The sequence below is a fragment of the Aureobasidium subglaciale genome, assembly GCF_000721755.1.
Source record: "Aureobasidium subglaciale EXF-2481 unplaced genomic scaffold scaffold_14, whole genome shotgun sequence".
In the NCBI taxonomy this organism is placed as follows: Eukaryota; Fungi; Ascomycota; class Dothideomycetes; order Dothideales; family Saccotheciaceae; genus Aureobasidium; species Aureobasidium subglaciale.
The window spans coordinates 246890-271354 of NW_013566981.1; the positions used below are offsets into that span (position 1 = coordinate 246890).

The 24465-nt window shown below is 50.4% G+C and overlaps 11 protein-coding genes across 11 annotated transcripts; 8 read left to right on the forward strand and 3 right to left on the reverse strand.

The window, feature by feature from the left end:
- Window positions 1-176: 176 nt before the first annotated feature.
- AUEXF2481DRAFT_6129 (uncharacterized protein) lies at window positions 177-1917 on the forward strand (the record flags this gene model as incomplete). Its single annotated transcript, XM_013487012.1, has 2 exons — window positions 177-419; window positions 472-1917. The coding sequence occupies 2 exons, from the start codon at window positions 177-179 to the stop codon at window positions 1915-1917; spliced, it is 1689 nt and encodes a 562-aa protein (XP_013342466.1).
- Window positions 1918-2706: 789 nt separating this feature from the next.
- On the forward strand, window positions 2707-4057 carry AUEXF2481DRAFT_47373 (uncharacterized protein; the record flags this gene model as incomplete). Its single annotated transcript, XM_013487152.1, has 3 exons — window positions 2707-3093; window positions 3145-3780; window positions 3836-4057. 3 exons carry the CDS (start codon window positions 2707-2709, stop codon window positions 4055-4057), a joined length of 1245 nt encoding a protein of 414 aa, XP_013342606.1.
- A 1109-nt stretch (window positions 4058-5166) lies between these two features.
- AUEXF2481DRAFT_41269 (uncharacterized protein) lies at window positions 5167-6194 on the reverse strand. Its single transcript, XM_013487116.1, has one exon. It carries the CDS (start codon window positions 6035-6037, stop codon window positions 5261-5263), a length of 777 nt encoding a protein of 258 aa, XP_013342570.1. The 5' UTR covers window positions 6038-6194; the 3' UTR covers window positions 5167-5260.
- A 2799-nt stretch (window positions 6195-8993) lies between these two features.
- On the forward strand, window positions 8994-10893 carry AUEXF2481DRAFT_291524 (uncharacterized protein). Its single transcript, XM_013487242.1, has 2 exons — window positions 8994-9520; window positions 9572-10893. Exons 1-2 carry the CDS (start codon window positions 9302-9304, stop codon window positions 10589-10591), a joined length of 1239 nt encoding a protein of 412 aa, XP_013342696.1. The 5' UTR covers window positions 8994-9301; the 3' UTR covers window positions 10592-10893.
- Window positions 10894-11495: 602 nt separating this feature from the next.
- On the reverse strand, window positions 11496-12676 carry AUEXF2481DRAFT_6133 (uncharacterized protein; the record flags this gene model as incomplete). Its single annotated transcript, XM_013487013.1, has 2 exons — window positions 11496-12328; window positions 12670-12676. The coding sequence occupies 2 exons, from the start codon at window positions 12674-12676 to the stop codon at window positions 11496-11498; spliced, it is 840 nt and encodes a 279-aa protein (XP_013342467.1).
- A 570-nt stretch (window positions 12677-13246) lies between these two features.
- Window positions 13247-14696, forward strand: AUEXF2481DRAFT_98837 (uncharacterized protein; the record flags this gene model as incomplete). The annotated part of the gene is made up of 4 exons (XM_013487243.1): window positions 13247-13441; window positions 13492-13625; window positions 13695-14591; window positions 14644-14696. Exons 1-4 carry the CDS (start codon window positions 13326-13328, stop codon window positions 14694-14696), a joined length of 1200 nt encoding a protein of 399 aa, XP_013342697.1. The 5' UTR covers window positions 13247-13325.
- A 184-nt stretch (window positions 14697-14880) lies between these two features.
- On the reverse strand, window positions 14881-15851 carry AUEXF2481DRAFT_6135 (uncharacterized protein; the record flags this gene model as incomplete). The annotated part of the gene is made up of 2 exons (XM_013487014.1): window positions 14881-15485; window positions 15539-15851. The coding sequence occupies 2 exons, from the start codon at window positions 15849-15851 to the stop codon at window positions 14881-14883; spliced, it is 918 nt and encodes a 305-aa protein (XP_013342468.1).
- A 320-nt stretch (window positions 15852-16171) lies between these two features.
- On the forward strand, window positions 16172-18074 carry AUEXF2481DRAFT_66753 (uncharacterized protein; the record flags this gene model as incomplete). The annotated part of the gene is made up of 9 exons (XM_013487170.1): window positions 16172-16346; window positions 16408-16572; window positions 16631-16663; window positions 16719-16846; window positions 16896-17288; window positions 17337-17380; window positions 17431-17686; window positions 17741-17859; window positions 17921-18074. 9 exons carry the CDS (start codon window positions 16172-16174, stop codon window positions 18072-18074), a joined length of 1467 nt encoding a protein of 488 aa, XP_013342624.1.
- A 659-nt stretch (window positions 18075-18733) lies between these two features.
- AUEXF2481DRAFT_6137 (uncharacterized protein) lies at window positions 18734-20866 on the forward strand (the record flags this gene model as incomplete). Its single annotated transcript, XM_013487015.1, has 3 exons — window positions 18734-19210; window positions 19268-19524; window positions 19582-20866. 3 exons carry the CDS (start codon window positions 18734-18736, stop codon window positions 20864-20866), a joined length of 2019 nt encoding a protein of 672 aa, XP_013342469.1.
- Window positions 20867-22089: 1223 nt separating this feature from the next.
- On the forward strand, window positions 22090-23249 carry AUEXF2481DRAFT_41277 (uncharacterized protein). The gene has a single exon (XM_013487117.1). The coding sequence runs from the start codon at window positions 22159-22161 to the stop codon at window positions 23125-23127; it is 969 nt and encodes a 322-aa protein (XP_013342571.1). The 5' UTR covers window positions 22090-22158; the 3' UTR covers window positions 23128-23249.
- A 206-nt stretch (window positions 23250-23455) lies between these two features.
- Window positions 23456-23972, forward strand: AUEXF2481DRAFT_30629 (uncharacterized protein; the record flags this gene model as incomplete). Its single annotated transcript, XM_013487064.1, has 2 exons — window positions 23456-23635; window positions 23721-23972. The coding sequence occupies 2 exons, from the start codon at window positions 23456-23458 to the stop codon at window positions 23970-23972; spliced, it is 432 nt and encodes a 143-aa protein (XP_013342518.1).
- Window positions 23973-24465: the final 493 nt, after the last annotated feature.

Genomic DNA, 24465 nt, shown 5'->3' on the forward strand with positions numbered 1-24465 from the left:
CTCAGCCCCATCCTGTTGGAAAGTGTGGCTTACCGGCGCGCCAATCATAATCTGCTATCCGGCCTCCGAGGCTCCCATCGCCAAGATCTTCCCCTAGCCGCTGCTCACCGAGCTCCGGCCTCAAGTTCTCCTTTCGACTGGCACTCGTCCAGTGTTCGGTGCTTTCAAGAAGTAGAATGGACGCTCAACAGGCTGAAAGTGTCACCAAAGACGCTCCTGCTGAGGGTGTCGTCCATGCTGTTTTGGCCACTAAACAACCACCGCCAGAATCCAACCACGGCATAAAGACACGTAGATGGATCATCTTTTGCTTCTGGGCCATTGTCGGTCTGCTCGGCCTGCCTATTTGGTACGCCACGACCACAGTGCCCCGCGCTGCACTGCCCTTGGAGTCTATGGATGCATGGGCCTCAGGTCAGGTATGCCTCGCTCTCTTACCCCATCTTATATCTTTTACTAAACAATGAAAAGACATGTAAACTCGAGTTCCCTGTGCACGTTGCCCTCGCTGCTGGTCATCTCGATTTTGCAACCACCACAGAACTGGCTCAACAAGTCCAGCAGGGTTTGGACAGACAGAACAAGTCTCCCATATACCGCTTGCGAGTAATTACTTCGAGGCACGGTACTGCAGATCAGTCAGATGCGCAATATATTGACCCATCCACCTCCTCGGCTGTAAGCAGTCAGGCCGCTGCAAATGTCAATCTCGTCCTTGACCCATCTTACTCTCACCCAGTGGCCAAGGTCCAGCCCTTCGACCCCACTCTCAGCATCTTCCATGGCTCATTGTCTTCCTCTCAGCCTTCCGGTGTATCTGACCTCGCTGGCTTCATCACGACTGAGCTCTTGAAGCTGTTTGCCGAGGAGCAAGTCACTCTTGACTATCTCTTGACTGGACAGACTACACATCATGAGTCGACGACAGACATAGATTCTTCGTCAATTATAGAGGGGTACAGAAAGAGGTCTAATCGCGCTTTCAAGTACGCATCGACTTACCATCTGACATTCTCGCTGTTTACGGGAGCGGCTGCGCCATCCGCCTGGGATATCAAAGCAGCACTCGATGATTATCTGGGCCCCTTCTTGGCTTCTTTCTCATCCGTCAGCAAGTTTAGCGTCGATACTCAAGTTCAGCTATACGCTTCGCTCTCGTCTTCACTTCACGGCCCTCAATACGACGAGACATCGGAGCAATGGACACTTTTGCGCTCTGATCTGAGTGCATTTATCAATGCGGCAGAGTGGCCTCTCAGTCCGAGCATTGGTGTTGGCCCCACCATTAACTTTGTCGCATACGTGCCCTCGCCAAAGCAGGCTCCAATGCTGATTGAAGAATCGGGCGGTACCAGTTGGCTGATTCCTCAATGGGGTGGAGTCCAGATACTCAATCCTTCCGCGGGCCAGGAAAACAACACTGTTCTTACTAAGCATGATCTCGAGCCGGTTGTACGTATCTTCGCAGAGCAATTGGAGTCTCTCATCGGCTTGCCTCAGTCTCCGCCTTCGCTACCTCTTCGCCTATCCAGTTTGACACGCGAAAGAGCAGCATCGCTCATTCTGTCGGCCTCATCGACTCTCGGTGCATTGTCAAGGCTCACGCTCAAGTTGACCAGTATCGCCATTCCGCACAACGTCGCCGATTCGGTGCAGAAGACTATACATCACCTGGAGACTGCATGCTCTCACATCCACGATGGCCACTACGACTCTGCGCTGGAACATGCACGAATTGCTGAAGCCCATGCTGAACAAGCCTTCTTCGAACCCTCCATGGTTGGGCAGGTCTACTTTCCGGATGAACACAAAGTAGCGGTATATGTTCCACTGCTCGGTCCTATGGCAGTACCACTGGTGATGGCTGCCTTGAAAGAGATCAAGAAGTTCAAGCAAGCTCGGGCGAAAACTGCTTGAAAAGTTGTGTAATCAACTTCGGCCAATTGCAAAGTTCCACTCCCCCGTCAGGTCAACAAGACATCCTCCAGGCAAAACTCGCACTACATCAAGCACAACGGTCGTGTTGACACAGGGATGTTGTCGAGGTGTAAGTTTTGACGGCTGGAGATTGCAATGATCGCACTCGAAGTCGTGAATGCCATAGACCGGCCTCGTAAGGTCTGGACCATATGGGGCTGGCTGTCCTTCAAAGAAGTCATGCATGGTGCATGAAGCGCTTCATCTGAAACGACAGACCTTGGTACACGCCGCATTGTCCCGCGAAGACGGACGCCTTGTCCGTCATGCGAGATAGATGTATACACGAATGCAACATCTTATCCTTCTTGGAACTCCATGCATCAATATATCTAAAGAGTCCCTCGTTGCGAAGATATATTAAAGAGCCTCAAGTCTGATCGAGGCCAACCAGATACTCGGATCAAAGGACAACGGAAGCCGGAGATCTGTTGGCTCGTGCGCGCAGATCAGCCCTGATCATGCGGGGAAGCGGGGTACAGAAGCCAGAAGCTCTAGCTCTCTGTCAGCATGCAACATGAGAACCCTCGGCCGGAGGAAACGGGGTCTAAGGATGGAAGAGGGGTAGCAGGTCATTGGGATGCAGACCTGACGTTAAGGTGAAGCGTGCGCTCGAGTCGATTCCCACTGTAATTTATATACGTTGCTAGGATCTAGCTTGAACCTGCCAATCGACTATCTATCTACTATTCGAAATCACGATCATTGAGCTCTGTTCCACACTTCAAGATGGGAGGCAAGTCTGAAGCAACTTCCAAGGCGGTACAGTCCACCCTCGACAGCGTGACCTCGAACGCCGAGACAGGAGTAGCAGGTCTAGTCTTTGCAGCAATCAACAAAGATGGCGACATTATCACTGCAAATGCCTCTGGCAACCGTGGATTGAACACCAAGCAACCCATGACTCTGGAGACTACATTCTGGATTGCGAGTTGCACCAAGATGATCACTGCCATTGCTGTCATGCAGTTGGTTGAGCAGGGCAAGCTTGACCTTGACGATCATAAGCAGTTGTATAAGCTGTGTCCTGAACTGGAGAAAGTCAAGGTGTTGACTGATGATGGCAAGTTGGAGGACAAGGAGGCGGAGATCACTCTGAGAATGTTGTTGTCGCATGTAAGTCTCACGTCTCGCCTCTATCATCTCATGACCTGACAAGCAACACAGACCGCAGGTTTCGGATACGAATTCTTCAACACCAAGCTCAGAGACTACGGCCGTCCCGTCGGCTTCGACGTCTTCAGCGGCGACAAGAACGAAGTGCTCAATATGCCCTTGGTCAACCAACCAGGCAGTAGATGGGAGTACGGCATCAACATCGACTGGGCCGGCATAGCACTCGAGCGTCAAACCGGCCTGACCCTCAACGAATACATGCAGCAAAACATCTTCCAACCCCTCGGTCTCAACAACACAAACATGTTCCCGACCAAAGAGATGAAGTCGAATTTGGCTTCTATGCATCAACGCTGGCCTGGTGGCTCAAAGGCTGAAGAAAGAGATCATGTATACCGTCGTCCTTTAGCTGCAGAGTCTGAGGAACAAAAAGCTGCCATCCTGTGTAGTGGTGGTGCTGGTCTTTTCTCTCGTCCGACCGAGTATATCAAGGTTCTTGCTGTGCTGCTGAACGAGGGCACTTGCCCAAAGACGAACAAGCAGATTCTCAAGGCGGATACTGTCAAGCACATGTTTGAGAACCAGATTACTCAGTTCCCAGAGTTTGGAAGAAGAGGTATTCCGGATGCGAAGCCAGAGCATACCAATGTGTTGGGTGACTTGTACCCGCAAGGTGATGTTGCACAGGTATGTCCCCATCCATCATCGCATATCATTGACCATACACTGACAATGAGAACAGGGTTGGTGCCTCAGCGCCATGTTGACGGTTGAACCGGGCATGACAGGACGTGGCAAGAACACCGCGTTCTGGGCGGGCATTGCAAACTTGTTCTGGTGGGTAGACAGAGAGAAGGGCGTCGCTGGTATGATTGCCAGTCAAGTCATGCCCTTCGGAGACCCCAATGTAATGGGCGCTTGGTTCGGCGCAGAGACAGCAGTCTATGATAATTTGGGTGCGTAATGGCGAGCAATTGCCCAAAGGATAATAATTTCCTGGTCTTTTATGATCTTTTCTCAGCAAGCTGACTATGTATTTGTTCTTTGTGAATTTCAAGATCCTTCCTTTCTGCCTGCTAGACTCTGAGACAAGAAGACAAGGCTGCTTGAATGCACGCAACACTTTACTTGGTGAAAATTCAATGGCAACAGGGCATTATTCCTTGTGGGAAGGCAATTCTCCACGCTCGCGATGTCGCTGGCTGGCTGAAAGAGAGGAGAGGCTAGGCGAGGCCGCGAAAGCCATTTCTTTTGCGTTGAGCGGTCGTGTCAAAAGCCTCACATACCTGTCGATAGTAATCAATTGCACAACAGTGACTCTCCGTTCAGCCGCGTGATGCTATATTGTACCTTCCATATCAGTGGAACCATGGTCATGCTCATGAAACCGGAATGCAAATATGCTGCACTGGTGCATTTTGTGACCACCTGCCCAAAAGAGGAAATGTAATGAGCTCCGGTCGCGGGAAAACGCGAACCCATCGCGATCAGCCGCGTCTCTTGCGAGTGAGACGCAACGCCTCTCGGCCGACAAAGAGATCCCCTCCAAACGTTGCCGCAGCTTCTCACAAAAAAACAGGGGAAGGCTTGGGGCTAGAAAGCTAGAACAGGAGTCAGGAGATGAGATCGGACGAGGATTACCAAGGTTGGCTGAAAGTGGAGCCGCGTCTCATCGCGTCTACCCGTGTATGTATCGCGTTTGTGGATTATATCATGTGCGAATCATAAGTTGCATGGCGGGAGTCTTTGTGCCGTTGAGGCTGCGAAACGGAGGGCAGGTCTGATCCTTTTGGTGGAGAAGAGTAAACTTTGTGCAAGGACTCTTGCCGTGGGATCCCTTGTCAAGCCAGGTTCATGGAGTTGAAGGGGAGGTGCAATAGTCGTGTGTGTGTTGCGAAAGGTTGGGAGACTGCCGTTAGTTGCGTTGGCCACGAGACCAAAAAGAAACAAAGGTGGATGGAGGTGTGATATGGACACGACACATACCGCACACAAGTCAGCGATACGTCGCTACGCGCGAAGCCCAGACGCAGACCGAATATCCGGGGCAAGCATGGCGACAGAACTTACCATTGTTGCTCATCGAAAGTCTCTCTTGCATGTCTTCGAACTATTGGAAAAGCCTCTGCCCGGATGGCGGGTATCCATGTTGATCGGTGATGTGGAGTCAGCCAGCGTCCATAAGTCTTGCCAAGCGACCCGAGACTTGGTTGCCGTGGTCGACGATGATGTCTCTGACGGCAAGATCAGGGCAGGAAGATGGAAGAGTGGTATGTGGTAGTAGGGGCTGAATGGAGAGCGAGACGAAAAAGCAAATCAATCCGTCTGTGAAGACGTGAAACCGAAGGGCTCCAAAAGTTGAATTCATGAGACGATGGATAACTGGTGAAACGGGATAGTGGAGGCTCAATTCGAATATGGGGTGTATTAATAAATATGATCGAGGCTTGTTCAAATGATGCCGATCTAATGTAAGCATATCTAGATTAGCGTTTTGTGGAGAAATTAATGGGAATAATGTTGTGTACAGGTACGAGATATGGAGAGATAGACAGGTGCAACAACAAATGTTTGTTGTTGGCCTCGTGGCTTTTCGTGAGTTCTGGTTCCTTCTTCTTTTTCGCTTGTGGATCATACTTTTCGTGGAGGCTTTGTTCAATGTGGGTTTGCTGAGACGGGATGCCGGCAGCTGGTTGCTCAAGAAACTGGTGGACAAGGGAGAAAGCTGTCGGCCAAAACTTCCACTCAAAGTGGTGCGGCCAGCGACTTTGTATGACGGCATATGCAGTCGTAAGTGCATGTGAAGAGAAGAAAAGAAACAGTCATCCCTCACGTATGCATACCAGCAGCAGGCTTTGCAATGGTGGAACGATCGTCTATCAAAGTTCAGAGCAAGGACAGCCTGACTGGGCAAGTCACCGTACTCGGCGGCGCGATATGTCATCTTCGACATGCAAGCTGCGGGCTGGTGGTTATCACTTGCGAGCCCTCGTCGTGTCCGCCCGAGTTTATCGACAGCCACCGTGCATTGGCACGACACGGTGGATGGAAAAACATGCAGAAAGGGCAAAGATATCATGACATGACATCCACACGATCCGCAGAGTTTGGACCTGTGCGTTGACAGGGAAAAAAAGCCCACCGACGCTGCATTGTTGAGAACTTGGACTGGCTTCATTCGGACAGATCGAAACTTCTCGTCGGCTGTTTGCATATAGTACATATAAATCTGCATTTTTGTGTTCAAATAATGGATACAGCAATACAGATAGGCATGTTTGCTGCCCTCAGACCCGAGAGACGCCGAGCGTGACACACTTTGCTCGATCTATCCAACGGACGACTCTTAACGAGATTACCAGTTATTGGAGGATGATATTGGATATTACATTTGATTGCTCTGCAAAGACGAGTGAGCAGGCATGATTTCAATCCTTCAAGTCATTAGTAGCAGAATAATGATCGCCTGCGATAGAGTAGTCATCTAATTCAGGGGATACTCCTTTGCACATTTAACGCAGATTGTGAAATCTGGATATAGAAATTGGAGACGCGGACGAAACGCGATCGAACCGCGTCTTGGACGAGACTTTCAAACGGCGTTAAAGTGGTCAGGATGCTTGCCGAATGATCGGTCCCCGCGGCACAAGACCGGCCACCGTACGGGCAGGCAGGGGGTCGAGAGACAGGGCTCTAAAACGGTACGAATGTGCATCTGCGGTGCAGGAAGATTGGCGGTGGATTTCAAGGTTCTGGGGTATAAAGGAGTTCAATGATGCAGTTTGGCGCTGATGGACAATGGCTTATTGGTGGACGTGAGCGGGAGGCCGGGCGGAGCTGATACACGATCTCGTGCTCGCCAACGAAGCCTGCGCTACCGGACGCGTAGGAAGCAGAGTCTCGACAGCAGTGTTTCGTGACCGTTGCAGAAGGATGCGAAGATTGGCTGAGGATAATCGTCAGGCCTTGTCAGAGGCACATGTCGCATGTCGCATGTTAGGCGGTTGCTCAAGCCGAGTTTTATGAAGCTAAGCAGCCCCAATTTCAGGTGATACACGTCGAGATGCTTGCTGCCACGATGCCTAGCGAGCTGTACGTTTGTTCATGTACATGACAGAAATATGGTAAGGGCGTTGTTTCCAAGTCAGACGATCCGGATTGATAGTCTCTCGAAAAGGCAAAGAAGCGGGCCGGTATCCTACCTGACAAGCGTGCGTGTATGGAACTGTTGATCAGAAGCATTTATGTAGAACGCAACGTACCAACGCTTTGACCTGCCTCACGCTAGTAATGGTAGCGGCTAGCCAAGATTTACAAGAGCCAGGCCGACACCATATCCACCAGGAGGCAGAGTACGAAGACAGTCCGACAGCTGGACACGACGTCCGAGGTTGTCGATTCTTCTTCTCTCTACTCCCTCCTTACCCTCTCCACCTCTTCCCAAACCCTACTCTCCCTCAAGTCAATGGAGCTTTGATAAGCGGTCACTGCTTCCAAACGGCTTCCTCTCACACCTACTATTACCTCCTCCAACCCCACAACCGTCGTTGTCGTATCATCCTCGACCTCGACCTGAAGCCTGTCGACTCTCACTATCCGACCTCCGCCCTTCGACATCAGGCCCCCATCAAACTCTTAGCTACGACCTTCAAGTCGCTGCCGCCTACCCTCAACCTCGACCTCACACGCCGCCCGGACCTCTCCTCTTCGTTGAACGTAGAGCTGTGGACGGCCTATCTACTACCTCGTCTCGTCAACTGCATCAGCTTTCAATCTCGCTTTGACCTCGACTCAAGTCTTTCATCGGCAGAAGGTAAGTGAGCGTCGCTCAAGCTATTCGTCCTTGACCCCTATCCTGCCCTTTCCCTCCTCTTGATATGCCTGGGACGTGGCTTCGGTCAATGTGACACTTGGCGGTTGTGAGATGACGGACGTTGGACATAAGAGGTGGACACGTTGTTGGGATCCAATACCAAGGAAGACGGGAAGGAAGCACAGTTCGATGGTTCATCGGCATACTCGACGCCAGAAGGAAGGTGGGACCCTGCTCTTGCTCGTTGACGCGTCAATGAAGCCCTCCATGTTGTTCATGATGTGCCACGAGGCTTGCCTTGGATACCCAAAGAGAGAGCGAGGCACCATACGAAATACCTTGGCGTCTCGACCTCTCTGCTGCCTCTTGCATAACAAGCATCATGGACACATGGAACAATACCATTTGTACAATGGAGCGCCGACACACTATACGACACTTCAACAGTGTTGAGTCGACACGGCAAAGCAGGGTCTCTACGTTCCATGCCGGCCGAGGCATGGACGCTTCCAGAAGGGCCAGCGCCTGCATTCTTGATGAATGTGGACGTGGACGTGGACGAGGTTTGAGGTCGTGTCTCATTCCCGTATGGCTTCAAATGGCTCCTTTCCTGTCCTTCCAGCCCGGCATCGGCGGCAGCTCCGCGTCGTCACTTAATCCTCAGCGTCGTTGGTCAAGACTGACTTCATCTTTGGAATCACATTCACTAACCTCCAAACATCACAGCTCTTTCAGCATCCGCCCTTCTCTACGACTCGTCTGTTAAAGTCTCTCGCTAGAAGACTAACGATCTTTGGTAAGTCCTTTTCTCTAACCTATCACATTTCGGTCCCTTGCAGCGCACGTGCCTTTCATCATAGCCGGGAATGACTGACATTCCCCAGATCTCTCTGCGAACTTCCTGTCAAGCCCAGCCAGGTCGACGCGCTCGCATTGGAATTGGTAGAGTCGTTAGCTCGTTCTCTACTGGCTGTAAGATTGGGCAAGCACCATCTACGGCATTCCGATTTCCATTCGATATCCGAGCCTTCATTCGCAAGGGATTCACCTACCAGCTGCCACCCATTTCCTAAGGTATGTGCGATATTCGACGTAGACACTCGCGTCTCATCTCCACTCCTACCTTTCAATGCTGACTCTCTTGTAGGCTCCGTATACCTGCATCATTCAAGCCATCCCAGGCAGAGCGATCAGTGATTCTAGGACCATCCACGACACACGTCGTCCAACTAATTCACAGTCCTTCCATTGCGTTATCACCAACCCTGTCTATTTTTCCGTGTCTACATTCAAGCAACCAGTGTGCATACACCCACCATTCACTCATTAATACATCCCCATCCGTCAATCCTGGAGAATTGATCAACTTCAAGCACCCACTTCACATACTCAAGCATGGCATCCACAACAGCACAAGCCAACTACGGCTACTGCGACACCTTCTTCGTCGAGAGCTACGAGGACACGGACGGCATGTTTGCCAGAGCGGCCGCTGAGCGGGAAAGAACGCGTGCCCTCGCCAAGGCACAACAAAGGCACATTGCTGCCGACCTGTCACGTCAGACCAGTGACGCGTACCTGAACGATGTGCTCGACCACATGGAGGTCATGGAGGCAAGTCACGGCGACTCGTCAGTCATCAATGCACGCGCTAATGTTTAACAGGGCGAGACGATGCCGGACATCAACTCCATTGAGATCCAGACCGAGATTCAATGGTTCATGCGTCCCTACCTCCTCGACTTCCTCCTTGAAGCACACCACGCCTTCCAACTGCTCCCGGAAACCCTCTTCCTTGCCGTCAACCTTCTCGACAGATACTGCTCGAAGCGTGTCGTGTACAAGCGTCACTACCAGCTCGTCGGTTGCGCCGCCTTGCTCATTGCCGCCAAGTACGGTGATCGCAAGGAGCGTGTGCCGACCATCAAGGAACTGAAGTCCATGTGCTGCTCTCTCTACGACGACGACATGTTCACTCAAATGGAATGGCACGTGCTGCAGACTTTGAACTGGATCATCGGTCATCCCACTGTGACTGGTTTCCTCGACGTTGCTCTGTCCCAGACAGGCGTCGACGCTGAAGTGCAGAGCATGGCTACATACATTTCTGAGATGGCTCTCTACCACAAGGACTTTATCCCCGTGCTGCCCTCGGTCATGGCTAGGTCGTCGCTCGCTCTTGCCCGTTACGTCCTTGGCCGTCCTCAGGTGCACCACCCCGAGTGGGCTGCCAGATACGACTCGAACGTTGTTATGGATCTGTCAAACCAGCTCTCTCGTCCTTCGCAGGCCCTGTTCCGCAAGTACTCGTCCGCTCACCTATCAAATGTCGCCACGACTTTGGAGCAATTCTTGCAGCGTCAAAACCTCATGCAGCAACAACAGCAGCAGCAGACCGCATCTCAGCAACCATACCCTTCGCCCGCACAATCCGCTCTGGATGTTCAGCAAGTTGCCGGTCCCATAATGACGCCTCAAACTCCCCAGAAGCCCGTCTACAACGCAGTTCCCATCGGTGTCCTAACGCCTCCCGAGACCCCAGAGAAGGACTTCTACGACAACTCGAACTACAACGCAAACCAGAACTTGATGCACCGCCTCCATGCTTGCTCCAACGTGCCTTCTGCCTCAGCTCTTCAGTCATACCAGTACAGCTCATACCCGACATCATACCCTTCACAATAAGCTCACACTGCCTCGTGCACAACCATGAAGCTCTGTGCTTCTCTGCTGTAACAACATGTATCAGCCAGCCTCGTTGCATCCGTCACTTTGTCTTTCTTTGCATTGCAAGCGTTCCGCATCCATTCGTATTCCTTTTGCTCTCAGCGTTCCTTTTCTCATTGTCCATCCTCATTCGATGGTCAGCATCTGCACATTACTACCCTCGAACATAACTTATGACGGCCGCAAAATTTCAATCATGCAGAGCCAAGTTTGCTACTACAAAACATTATCCCCAGAGAAAGAAGAAAAAAGTACCATCACAAGTTGCTCGGCGATGATGATTGCATAACCATCCGAGTCTTGCTTCGACTCGTGCATTGCTTTGTTTTTCTGTTTTGTTGGCCTTTACACACAAAAGAGGCCCTCATACCAAATTGCAATTTCTGTTTTTTTTGGGAAGGAAAAGGGGAAATACCACTTTGTCCTTCTTTCTTTTCTTTCGTTTCTCTTCTGTCATTTCCTCCCATACCCACACAATGCAAACGAGCTAAAGAAGGCCTTTTTTCCCCAACACAAAAAAGCAGAACGTGTTTCTTTAAAATAATCCAAAAAAGACCTTCTCTACCAAAAAAAAGACTTGATCCCGTTTGCCTGTAACGATGGAAGAAATCTTTTTCTTTTCTTGTGAGACCATGGATCATGACAACAAACGCGCATCGGATGTAGAGTGCCGCTGCAGTCCTGATGTTTCTCCTTGCTTGATGTAACCTGGTTTTCTTCTCTGATCTTCCCCAACGTACAGGCAATATGCGGGTTTTGGACGGGGATGACAGGTACACGACAGGCGCTGTATTTTATCTTTTTTATTTTTATTTTAGCATGATTTTTCTTTCTTCCCCAACTGTGGGATTTTATATACTTGTCATCGCTCGTGGGGGGGACTGCTGGGGTCCAGAAATGCGAAAATTGTGGTGGCGACGATAGCTGCATGTGTGACTGGGAGTTCATGTCCGCCATGCAAGATGCGTATATCCACGACATGTCCCATGGCTTTCTTTGCATCTTGATGCATTTCTTCTGCAATGACTACATTATCGTGTTTGCCTAGGAGCAACAGGACTTTAGCTTCGAGCAGACGTTGAGATGGAGGGAGATGTTGCATGTCTGCGATTGCTTTCCAAGCGTCCTGTTGGTTTGAGATGGGGGCATGTTGGATACTAGATACAAAAGCGGGTACGAAACCTGCATGATTGGCGAGTTGCCAGGATACGATGGCGGAGATTGTGGCGGAAGGTCTGCGGGCTAGGACAGATGCTGGGGAGTCGGGGGCGAGTGCTGGATGGGAGGATTGCTCTTCTTCTGCTGCTTGTGTGGGTGAGATTTTCCCATCTTCGTCGTTGCTGACAGGAGTAGTGGAACTTCCACCCAGACGTCTCCAAACCAGATACTCGACAAGTCTGCGAGGGAGATAGCCGCCGTAGAGAAATTTACTGGTCCAGTGGATGCGGGTAGAGCGCATGAGGCCTGCTGGTGCGATGAGCACGAGACTCTCGACGAGGTTTGGGAAAAAGGAAGTGAATGATGCTGCTATGCCGCCGCCGAGGGAGTAGCCTATTAAGGCGAATCGAGTCTTGTTCCCTGTCCAGTTGAGTGGAGATGAAGAGAGGACGAGGAGGATTTGAGTGGTGAAGAGTTGAATGTCTTGGGATTGAGTGGCTGGATCAGGGGTGGAGGAGAAGCCTCTGCCGAAAAGATCTGAAGCTCAAAAAGTCAGCCCCATACGTACAGGTGTAAACTTATCAGGTGTATAGAAAAGGTATGTCGGTGAGAATGGTTTGAATCGTGAGCTTCAGGGTTGTCAAGTTGTGCTGGTCGACGGGATAACCCTGCTCGAATACTGATACTCAACTTGCAGACTGTAAGACTCGCCTGACGTGATGCATACTTGATCTTGATGGCTCTTATTACCCGTTCATGGTTCAAAGAGCCAACCTTAGCATCTGAAGTGGATGTTGATGCCTTGAGACGTTGATCTTTCATCTCAACGTTCCACACCTTGGATCCCACGGTCGTGACAGAAGAAAAGCACAACTCACCAAACATCATGACTCGACATCCTTTTTGTACCAACTCATCAGCCAATCCATGAAGAGCTATACACGGCGTACTGATGCCGTGTATCAGCAACACCTTCTTGCCATCCTCCGGTCCCCACTCATAGACCCGTATGTTGCCGAATGGTGTCGAAACATCTCTTGCTCCTTCCAGAGCATCCGGATCATACGGAAGTCTTTCTTGTTGCCCCTCTGTCAGAGTCTTTCGTATCGATTGTAATGGCGAGTCAATGATCCGGCATGGTTCATGTATATTGTTGTGTAAATATGAGGTCAGTAGAGTTATAACGCCTATCGACGCCACTGCACCAAATGCCAGGAATTTGACATCTCTGGCTGTCAGATCCATTCCAGTAGCCCCTAGATGTTAGGAGCAGTATGTGTCCAAGATGTCTTGCAGAAACGGCGACTTTGGACGTCGATGGTTTAATGTCTCTCGCGAACATGGGACATCTGTAGCCGAGATGCCGTGGGGACACCGAGGCTTTGCCGCTGGTGAGGAAGGAGGACAACAGTATTGATCGACCGTAGGGCGTTGGTGAGTAGACATACGTGATAACAGCTGTAGACTTGATCTTACATCCTGAAACAACACACTCCTTGGAGAATATATATTCATCTATCAGAAATCACATACCATGGCTCAAACTTTCGACGTCACGGCTCTTCGCAAGCACTTCCCTGCTCTTGATAAGAAGCAAGTGTACTTTGATAATGCGGGCGGTAGCCAGGTCATCCAGGAAGTAGTTGACTCGTGAGTATCTGAATGACCGAAATGAAGTAGCCGGGCTGAAGATGATTCAGTGTCTCCGACTATCTGTCGGGTACAAACGTGCAACTCGGAGCTTCATACCCGATTGCTCAGAAATCGACCAACTTGTTCGCAGCAGGAAAAGACGCTGTGGCCAAGTACATCAACGCCTCATCAGATGAAGTCGGTACGTTCCCAAGGAATCATCGAAATTGCATGACATAAAAGTACTGACAGCTAACCCTTCGTCACAAAGTACTCGGACCCTCGACTACTCAACTATTCCGCAATCTCTCCCTAGCACTCTACGAACACCTAACCCCAGGCTCCGAAATCATCCTCTCAAAACTCGACCACGAAGCAAATATAGCCTCCTGGCTCCAAATGGCCTCTTGGAGAAACCTAACCATAAAATGGTGGGATGCCCCCAACAAGCAAAACCCAAAACTCGAATGTTCAGTCCTCGAGTCCTTGCTGTCTGAAAAGACAAAGCTGGTCTGTTGCACACACACGAGCAACATTTTGGGCACGATCAGTGAAATCAAGAAGATTGCCAATCTCGTACACACGGTGCCAGGAGCACTGCTTGTCGTGGATGCAGTGGCATATGCTCCCCACAGACAAGTAGACATGCGAGATCTAGACGTTGATTTCTACTGTTTCTCATGGTATAAAGTCTATGGTCCTCACATCGCCATGCTCTATGCCAAACAAGCCAGTCAAGCCTCTCTGCAAACTCTAGGACATTACTTCAAGGGCTCTGCGACACTAGAGGATAAACTGGGCTTGGCGGCTGCAAACTACGAACTCACTGCTTCCATTCCAAAAGTTTGTGAGTATCTGAGCAAGATTCCATGGGAGCAGATTTCTAGCCATGAGGGAAAGTTGCAGGGGATTTTGATTGATTACTTGAATTTGAGAGAGGATGTCAAGATTTGGGGTGAGCCTGTCAAGGATGCCGCGAAGCGTGTTCCTGTGATTAGTTGGACGGTGGATGGTCGCAGCAGCAAGAGTGTTGTTGATGCGGTTGAGGCAAAGAGCGACTTTGGTTTCCGCTGGGGTGCATTTTACTCTAACCGTCTGGTTGAGGAGGTCATGGGACTTGACCCGGTCGATGGCGTTATCAGAGTCAGTCTGGTGCATTACAATACTGGTAAGTGTTTGATCGATGCAAGTGACATGACCTCAAACTAACAACAATACAGAGGATGAGATCAAGCAGTTTGTCAAGGTGTTAGATGAGGTGCTCTCCAATTGAGAGACTCGATACGTATATATGTAGTGATGGTCTGAGTGCAGCGCACAAGGATCAGAATATCTCGATCCAAAATCTGAAGGATCAATGAGCGCGCAGATGCTGAAATGATCCGAACGGGGTATGATGCTTCGTGATGCCGGGTATCGGCCGTCAGGTGTTCGTGCAATCGTATAAAAGCAAGGTATTACTGCAGCCTCTCTGTCGGCTGCTCAATCTCTCCAATGACGCTTTTGAGGATATCCGGAACGATTTGAGCAGCGTCGCCCTCGAAGAACCAATCCTTGTCTCCCAAGCCTCCAGCCGGGATGTCTTCCGGGTCTGCGTTGATGACTGCTACTCTGGCGCCTTTTGCTCTCGCGTCATCGACATAGCCAGCAGCCGGGTAGACCCTAGCGCTCGTGCCAATGACCAAGATCAAATCGATCTTGGAAGAGTCGTTGATGAATGTGTCGACAGTGTTGAGTACTTTACTCGGAAGAGACTCGCCGAACCAGACGACTCCAGGTCGTAAAAGACCTTGGTGACATTCCGGACACTTTGGTAGATCTGTTATCTTCAGGGATGGTAGTCGAATGTCGACGTCTGATATGTCCATTTCTCTACGTTCTTCAACGGCGTCTTTTGTAGTAGGATCCGATGCATCGAACGGAATCGCCAGGGCAGGTACGATGGGATCTGTAAAGTTTTCGGCCTGATACGAACAGTAGAAGGAAGTGCACTTGACGTTGAACAGGCTACCATGAAGCAGTTGAAGCTTTTCTGGCGCATGTTTCGCACGTTGCGACAGACCTGCAGAGTGCCGTTAGTTCAGGACTCCACGCGTGAGACATGTTCGCTCCTACCGTCGACGTTCTGGCTGAGAGTCATGAAGTCAGGGTTCCTCCTTGCCAACTCGGCCAGAGCGAGATGGGCTCTGTTTGGGCGAGCCTTGAGAGCCATATGCCGGCGATAGCTGTAGAACTGCCAGACCAAAACCGGGTCGGCATTGAAGGCCTCGGGTGTCGCTAAAGAGGTGGCATCATGACTTCTCCAGAGTCCGCCTGCGCCACGGAAAGTCGGTAGACCAGAGGAAGCAGAAAGTCCAGCTCCAAGTAGGGCCAGAATGCGCTTTGAGGACTGTAGATGAGCAGTGAAGCTTTCAACGTCCGAGGACATTTTTGCGACTCGTCGTAGCGACACTTTGGCGAATAGATGCTGACTTCAGGACGTAATGTAGGGCGAAAATTCCAAGCTGATGCCGCTGTCGAATTGGTGGTCAAGACATGGTATGAACAGGCTACGGGTAAGAAGGGCGATAAGACTCGAATAGGACACAAATTCCTGTGACGTAGGTCGCATCTTGGAGGCTAAAGCCGTCCCCCACAATCTGCAGATCGCCGTTGGGTCTGTGCTTCGGAGTTGAAGTCCAGGGTCACCGAGCCAAGTTTAAGTCATGGCCTGTGTCGCGACTGCCTTCTCGACACACAATATCAAGCATGAGAAGTAGTCGCAACCTGCTCAGAGCCGTATCGAGGCCTCGAACAGCCTTCGCAACTCTCCGACCATCATGTCTCCCTCAAACCTTTCGTCGCACCGTAGTCTCTGCCGCAGACTTGCAGTTCGGCCAACCTTTGCATGAGACACACCCGCATCTCATTGCGCCAGGCGATTGTACACCCCCCCCACGCTGTAAAACTTCTCTTCAGACAGATGCTTATCCTCTCCAATCCAGTGACACCCGGAATATCTGCTCTCGAGTACCATCATCGTCGCGCAAACCTCGCCAAAGCCCTTCCCAAGAACAGCATCGCCGTCCTTGCCTCCTCCGACATCAAATACCGCTCCGGTGCTGTCTTCTATGAGTTTCACCAAGAGCCAAACTTCTTCTACCTGACTGGTAATCACAAGCGACTAGTCTGATACAAAGAGAAGGATACTGAACAATTGCTACACAGGCTTCAACGAGCCAGAAGCACTTGCTGTCATTGGTGCGTGCGTCGCAAACCTGTTGTATCAAGTCAAAGTTGGCTCACGGCTTTGCAGAAAAGGGTGACTCGGACGTCGAATACACATTTCACCTCTTCGTCCGACCAAAAGACCCCAAGGCCGAACAATGGGATGGTGCACGAAGTGGCATTCAGGCTGCGCTAGACGTCTTCAACGCCGACGAGGTACGATACATCTTTTCCGACATTCACGACCCGTACCAACATACATCAGGCGGGTGACATCGGTCGTTGCCATACTGTCCTCCCAGATATCATCGGCCGCGCAAAGGAAGTCTACACAGATCTCCTTGGTACTGCTACCAAGTCTGCCTTTAGGAGATATTTCTCGAGTCTGAAAAAGGTCCCTTCAGAAGGCTTCGGCAGTCTCTTGCAGGAGAACAATGTCAGACCTCTCAGACCCCTTATGAACAACCTTCGTGTCAAGAAGAGCGAATCCGAGATCCTGAATATGAGAAAGGCTGGTCAGGTTTCTGGACGAGCTTTCACCGAGACCATGAAGACAGGTATGACTACCGAGAAAGATCTCTGGACCATGCTCGACACTGGTTTCAAGATTGGTGGTTTGGACGGCTCCGCCTATGTGCCTGTTGTTGCTGGCGGCAAGGTATGAAAGCATCACTACTCTAAAATTCCAAGTACTGACAAACACAAGAACGGGTTAAGCATTCATTATACGCGCAACGACCAGACTTTAAAGTGAGGATGCAGCTAGTGCGTACCAACATGCATGCTGACAAGCGACACAGGGACGGCGAATTGGTATTGGTAGATGCCGGTGGTGAGTATGGTGGCTACATCACCGACATTACACGCACATGGCCGGTCAATGGCAAATTTAGCGATCCGCAAAGGGAGCTGTACGAAATGATTCTCAAAGTGCAGAGAGAGGTAGTAGCGATGTGTAGCGAGAGTGCGGATGTTTCGCTCGACAAACTCCACCGTATCACTGAAAGCGGATTGCGCGACGGATTGAAGTCTCTTGGATTCAACATGGACGGCAACGTAAGTCATGTCGCGACAGGATGAGGACTTGGAGGTTGACGCTAATCTGTACAGGCTCTTGAGACATTGTTTCCTCATCACGTCGGCCACTTTATTGGACTAGATGTTCACGATGCTCCTGGACATCCCAGGACAGGGAGACTGACGGCGGGAGAGTGTATCACGATTGAGCCGTAAGTGATACGTTGGCGAGAGTGGCGGGTTGAAGGTTTCCCAGACTGACGCATGACACAGAGGAATCTATGTTCCAGAAGACGAACGATGGCCCAAGCATTTCCGCGGATTGGCAATTCGAATCGAAGACAGCGTGTGCATAACAGAAGAGCATCCTTATGTGTTGACAACAGAGGCAGTAAAGGAGGTTGTTGATATTGAGGCGCTCCGTTAGGGGATGTTTACCAACAAAATAAAAGAAGTGGAACGCGCTACTGGCCCGATTAGTGATTAGTGCAGCAGATATGATGTAGTTGTCTGGGCTGCATACAGATAGGCTTTTGAGTGACAAGTTGTGATATGTGCGATGCAGCACCGCAGGAGGACGGGAATAGTACGAACAAGATGCGAAAGTCAGAGGCTATTATCAGAGAATGTATAGGAATGTTGCAGAGAAGACAAGATGGAAAACAAAGAGATTTCGAGGGTTGTGAGGGTGATTGAGTTGTGCGGGGAGTTGTGCATACAGAGTAATTCGACGCGCTCGGAGCCTCATGTCTTCTGTCAGGAAAGAGCATGCACACATCAAAACATGCACAAGTTGATCAAGTCGTCGCGTTTGCAACTCGTGCCTGTTGACATTCGCTCCTTTGCCCTTTCTTGTGTTTGAACATCGCGTGTTCGACTAATACAACAGCCTCTTCTCTCTCTCTCTCTCTCTCTCTCTTGTTACCCTGACAGCGCAGCGAGAATGTGCCAGTGAGCGCGTCCGAGTCGCGTGCAAAGCCCTCCACCACGGCGAGACAGCAGCAGCAGCAACAGCGACAGCAACAGCAGTAGTCCGCCCGCCTGCACCAGCAATACATGGCTGCCACCATCCACGCTCTGTCCAACATGTCCAGCAAGCGGCTCCCGCTGGCCAACAACTCCAATGCCGTCAACTCTCCTTTCCGCACCGTCAATCCCATCTCGGGCAAGCGCTCCAGAGCCCCAGACCCGCGTGATGCTGCCCTGCCCCCGACAAAGAAGCAACTCCTCGACCTCGGCCTCGACCACGACCACGACCACGATGAGAACCACCAACCGCGTTCGCTGATGCGTCAGTCGTTGGCCCAGCAAGAGAAGGATGCACAACTGTTCCTGAAGAAGCCTGGCAATGCCCCTCCCACGGCCTTTGAGAGAAAACTTGCCGCCGCCAGGAAGCCTCCGTCTGCACAGAAGCCCGTACAAAGGACTGCAGACAGTCTGGAGAGCATCCGCCAATGGCAACGGCACTACAGAAAGGCTTTCCCTCAGTTCGTCTTCTACTTCGAGAGTGTGCCCGATGACGTCCGGACAAAGGTCTCGAGACAGATTCAATATCTTGGCGCTGTACGCTCTATACCCCTCCCCCACAAGTCAAACACGCAACACTAACTTGCTTGACAGAAAGAGGAAAAGTTCTTCTCTCGCTCAGTCACTCATGTGGTCACGACCCGCCCTATCCCTCCAGAGCTTGCCTCTACTAGCTTCGAAGATGCTAACAGCACTTCGAAAAACGACTCCCACCACGCCTCCCTGAAGACCATTGACCCTTCTCTCCTCGACCGTCCTCAGGACTCTACCATGACCGATGCCCAGAAGAAGACTGCCGACCTCCTCGAGGCTAGTCTTCAGGGCCGTAGCCATTCAAACAATGTGCAATCGTGAGTCTTTCATGTCGAATCTCCTCTTGTTCTGCCTATTGACACACCTGATCACAGTCTCCAAACTGTCGAGCCACGTAAGCTCGGCGTCCAAGGCAATGATATCTTGTCCAAGGCTAGAGAGCTTGGTATCAAGATTTGGGCTCTGGAAAAGCTACAGCGTATGATGACAACCATGTTTGACACTGACACTGGTGAGCAACCTAATCAACGAAGACACATCGCCTCGACCCTGCGTAGAGGAGAAAAGGCAGATCTACAGACTCTGTTGCGAAACGAAAAGATCATCGGTCCTGCCGACCGTGACCTGGCTGTCGCTGCCCAGGATTCAGTTCAGTTCCGAGGATACTACATTTATGTACACGACATGGACGAGAGAACCCGCCCCGTCATGGTCCGCGATTACCCAAAGGTCACCCATAAGGAGGAGGGCAAGTGGCCACAGTTCCGTCTAACCCCTGTTGGAAGATGTCCATTCGTCGAAGACCCTTCCCACACGAAGAAGCTTCGCTTAGCAGAGGAGCAGAAGGCTGCCGATACAGAGAAGGAACGTAAGCTGGCTGCCGGTATTCCCGTCACACGCAGTCGCGCTGCTGCAGGTACTACCCTGTCTCAGTCCACCACATCCCAACCAAAGGAGCCAGCGAAGAGTCAGGAGAAGGAAAAGCTGGAAATCGCCGATGATCACGTGAAGCCTCTGGATCCTCCAAAGGGTATTCCATCCAAGAGACAGAACTCGATGGAGACAGGCAGCATGCCCGCGCTGTTTGGTAGCACCCAGGCCAACATGAGAGGAGTACCTCGTTTCATTGGAGGCGAGCCCGTCGCATCGGGAGTCCAACCTTCGAACATCACCTCCGCCATTCGCTCGCAGATTGTTTCGTCCACCATCTCATCCACAGCACCTGGAACACGTAACGTTGGTGCGAGCAAGGAGATTACTGCCTTGAAGCGCAGAGCCTTGGAAAGAGGAGCCAGCGTAAACTCCAACGAGCCGCTGCAGTCGTCATATCTCACCGACATGCGTGCCGCCATCAATGGCGACCGTCAACCGGCACCTAGAGCGGCCAAGCGTAAGGCACAAGAGACATTGGGACACATTCGTGAAGAAGGGGAAGAGGATTCGGCAAAATCTCGTCGTGCTCAGCAGGTCCGCAAGAAGATCATCGTAGAGCGTGAGATGAAGGCAGGATACTGCGAGAACTGCAGAGACAAGTTTGACGACTTTGACGCCCACTGTCAGTCACGCAAGCACCGCAAGTTTGCATTGGCCCCGGAGAACTGGTCCCAGTTGGACGAATTGCTGAACCAGCTGGAACGTCCTCTGAAGAAAGTCCACTAAGAGGCGACCTACAACGCACATAACACTACACACCGAGAGGTGTAATCACGACGACAACCACTCATTGACCGGTATCGATTCATATACTTAACCCACACCACTGGAGTCGACCCAGTCACAACAGATATGAGTTGACTGTGAGAGTCTGACACGAGACAAGAATTCCATGTTATTTGATTATTGTCTGCTTATTCTGATTTTCTGTTTCTGTTTTGGGGGCGTTCTATACCTTCTCAAGGGAAGGCACATCTTGATTTTATCATCGCATCGGCGGAGGGAGAAGGAAGAGTGGAGGATGAAATGGAAGCAGGAGCATGAAGAAGAGGAGCAATGCATTGTTCACAGATATCGTTGTCATCCAACTGTCCATCGAGCATTGGGCAGAAAGCAAAGAGCAGGAACAGGGGAAAGGAGCAAAAGGCAAACATGTGTCGGAGTTTGCTGTATTTATCAAGCAAAAAGCAAAGATACATCATACAGGCGAGCAAGCAGAGTCGCATTTGTAGGTATCATAACGCCCCCGGCCCTTGCACTTTTTCCCCTTCTTGCACCCACACCTTGTTCATCACAATTTGTCAAGCGTTACTGAAGCAAGTGCCCAAGAGGACACTTAAGGGAAACCAATTGGAAAGTAATCATCTAGCTTTTTAAATTCTTCGACCTTGTTAGATAATATACTTAGGAATTGCAAGGAATGGAAAAGTTCCTAGACAATTGTATAATTAGTTTTTGTCAACCTTTTGCTATATTTACACTCTTTTAGCAATATAGGATTATGTAAAGCTTAGTAGCATGTACTCTTTGTCATGTGCCTTTCTATAGCTTATTGTTGCCTACTTTAGTTATTAAGAAGAGACGGTGTTGTAGTAAACTAGTTCTAATTATTGCATACATCATGCACTAGCATTTAACTTAACAGGCTCTTTATACCTAGGCACATCTCTCATGTAAACTGCAAAGCATATTATTCCTCAGAGGTGTAGCACCTTAAGTGAGCAGAAGCAGCAAAGCGATCCAGTACTAGGAATAGCAATTATCGTTAGACGATGGTATTAATACGATGTTGTAGATTCAGGCCACGAACATAAATAAGATTCGGCCAGCGGAGGAAGGATGTGTAGGTAGTCGTGCACATCGATCCCTATTGGGAAAGTGACGCAATTAGGCAGAAGGATTCCGGCTCAGTCCAATATCAAGGTAAACCACCGCCCACATTCCATCACAATAACGATATTCCTCAAAAAGCTGATAGCCCCTATCTCATTACTGACTACTAAGTGCCAAAGAAAACCATGTCGGACATCTCGAGTCCAGCCGTAGCGCCACAGCAACAGAAAAAATCATTCTACCAACGCAGTCGACAAGCCACGCTCGACTCTATAGCCAGCGACACAAATTATGACTGGTTGTTTCAGAACATCCGCTTCTTCCTCGAGTATCCACAACAAGTCTATCTTCAACATGGATCAATCAGGACAGACGACGAACTCGAGCAACAACTCAAACTTCTGTGGTTCAAAACTATAGAAGCCGCCAAAGTGTTTGCGGCTGATGATGAGGCAAGACAATATAAACTTGTGGCTTGGATTGCTGCTGCTAGAGCGAGGGAGAACGTGCAGAGTACGACGCAGGATCCCTTCGAGGCTGATGGTGGAAAAGTGATGTGGAGGGACTTGCCGTTCTTCAAAGTTGCATTGGAGGAAGCTTGGGGAGGGCGAGCGAGTTTGTCCAAGGATGCTTGGACGAATTTGAATGCTTTTGTGTCTCGACTGGCTGCGGTTACTGGGATGGATTTGATGCGCTTTGGACTTGAGACTATCCGAGAGGCTCTGGAAGAGGAACGGCCTATATATCCGACTGGCGACGGTGGGGATACTGGGGAGAAGTCAGTCGCCGATCTGCTACCGGCTGCTCTACTCTGGCTCAAGCACACACATTCGTTCATGTCGACAAGACTTCCACCAATCGAACGGGCTGTCAAAGATGGCGTTGAGCCACCATCAGGTTGTGGTGAGAGTGTGGCACCAGGCGATCTGGCGACCGCAGATGGAGTGTCAAGAAATGGTATGAGTCTCACAAGACAAACATTCTGGAGGAGACGACTCTTCGAGATTGGAGAGTGCAGCGGAGATCAAGATCCGACGGCGAAGGATGCACATGATTTTGCAAAGAGGATGGGGACTTGGCCGCTCCATTGGCCAAGCGACTTGCGAGATGTACCTGGGTACGAGGAGCCTGTCAAGTATGATGCTAGTGCATGATGTTTCTAACCATTAGAAATAAGTTAGCATGGGAAGACATCGATGTTTCACCGTGATGGCTAAGAATTAATGTTGCCTCTTTGCGCCCAAAGTCGGAGTAGTAAAGTATCTGACTAGTCGCATTTGCCCTTTTCAAGACGCTCCAGTGCTTTCCAACTCGTTTCTGAAGGATGTTCGTCAAGCAGAACGAGCAACAAAATGTTCAACCAAGAACCGCCGAAGCGTTTAACGATGATGTCATTGATATTTTCGCCAAACATCACCGATTTTTGGCAGTTACAACATCACTCTCAACCTTCCCCTTTTCAACAAATCAAACAAATCAATCATGACGAAATCTTGCACTCTCTGTTCCACTCCCAGAGATGTGCTGGTCCGCTGTCAAGTCGACGAAACCGCAAAATGGCACTTCGTCTGCCCAGGCACGTGCTGGAAATCAGTATCCGGAGGCGTCGAAGATGCAAAAGGACTAAATGCACAATATCCACATTACAGATATGGCGGCATGGTAAGTTTTACCATACTCTAGAGATGGAAAATTTCCTTGCAAAAGGGGTGGAAGAAAAAAAAACATTGCTGATTAAAAGTGGTAGTGGAAGAATAGAAATGCTGATGGCCCTATCAGTGCAAAGAAGCCGAGAAAAGTAAAGGAGAGGCAGAGGAAGGAGATGAAAGCTAGGGAAGAGGAGGGAAAGTCTGACGAAGGGCAGAGCGGGGAAGATGCCTCTGTACCTAGTGCGAGGAAGTCGAGGACTGTCAAGGATAGACAGCAGGAGGATATGCAAGCAAGAGCGGAAGAGCAGACTGCTTCTGCGACGGACAGTGCAGGGGAAGACTCTGAATGAATGTCTCTGGACACACTCTCCATCTTCGAGACTCTGCACTTGCAACTCCGGACCCAAGGACCGGATGTGGTCGATCCGAAACCTGGTCGGTATTATCGGCATGCGAATCATCCTCATCCGCAGGTCTTCAGATACCACAGGCACGAACGAGCTCCAGCGTGCTAATTTGTCGCCTTCCATCGTCTTACAATAACGAGCTGTAGAGAGGTGCAGGCGTTTTCACAACCGTCGGACTCTGCGCGGACATCTGATCAGCGATGACTCATTAATCACTACTCAACACTCGGGATGTGCTGTGCTTCGACAAATTCCATGGAACCTATCGATGCATCGATTTTAAAATGCTTCTTTCTGACTCTGTACGATTCCACGTCCTCATTGACGGCTCAGTTCTGCTCTACGCATATTACAGGGAAGCGGAAGCGACGCAATCTAGCACACATGGAAGATATAGTTCGGGATCATTAAAGGACGGCGCAACGCATTGGATAAC

Coding starts and splice junctions, on each gene's coding strand:
- AUEXF2481DRAFT_41269 (XM_013487116.1), bottom strand. CDS start 6,037: ATGACATATCGCGCCGCCGAGTACGGTGACTTGCCCAGTCAGGCTGTC.
- AUEXF2481DRAFT_41277 (XM_013487117.1), top strand. CDS start 22,159: ATGTCGGACATCTCGAGTCCAGCCGTAGCGCCACAGCAACAGAAAAAA.
- AUEXF2481DRAFT_291524 (XM_013487242.1), top strand. CDS start 9,302: ATGGCATCCACAACAGCACAAGCCAACTACGGCTACTGCGACACCTTC. Junction 9,521..9,571: donor ACCACATGGAGGTCATGGAG/GCAAGTCACGGC, acceptor AATGTTTAACAG/GGCGAGACGATGCCGGACAT.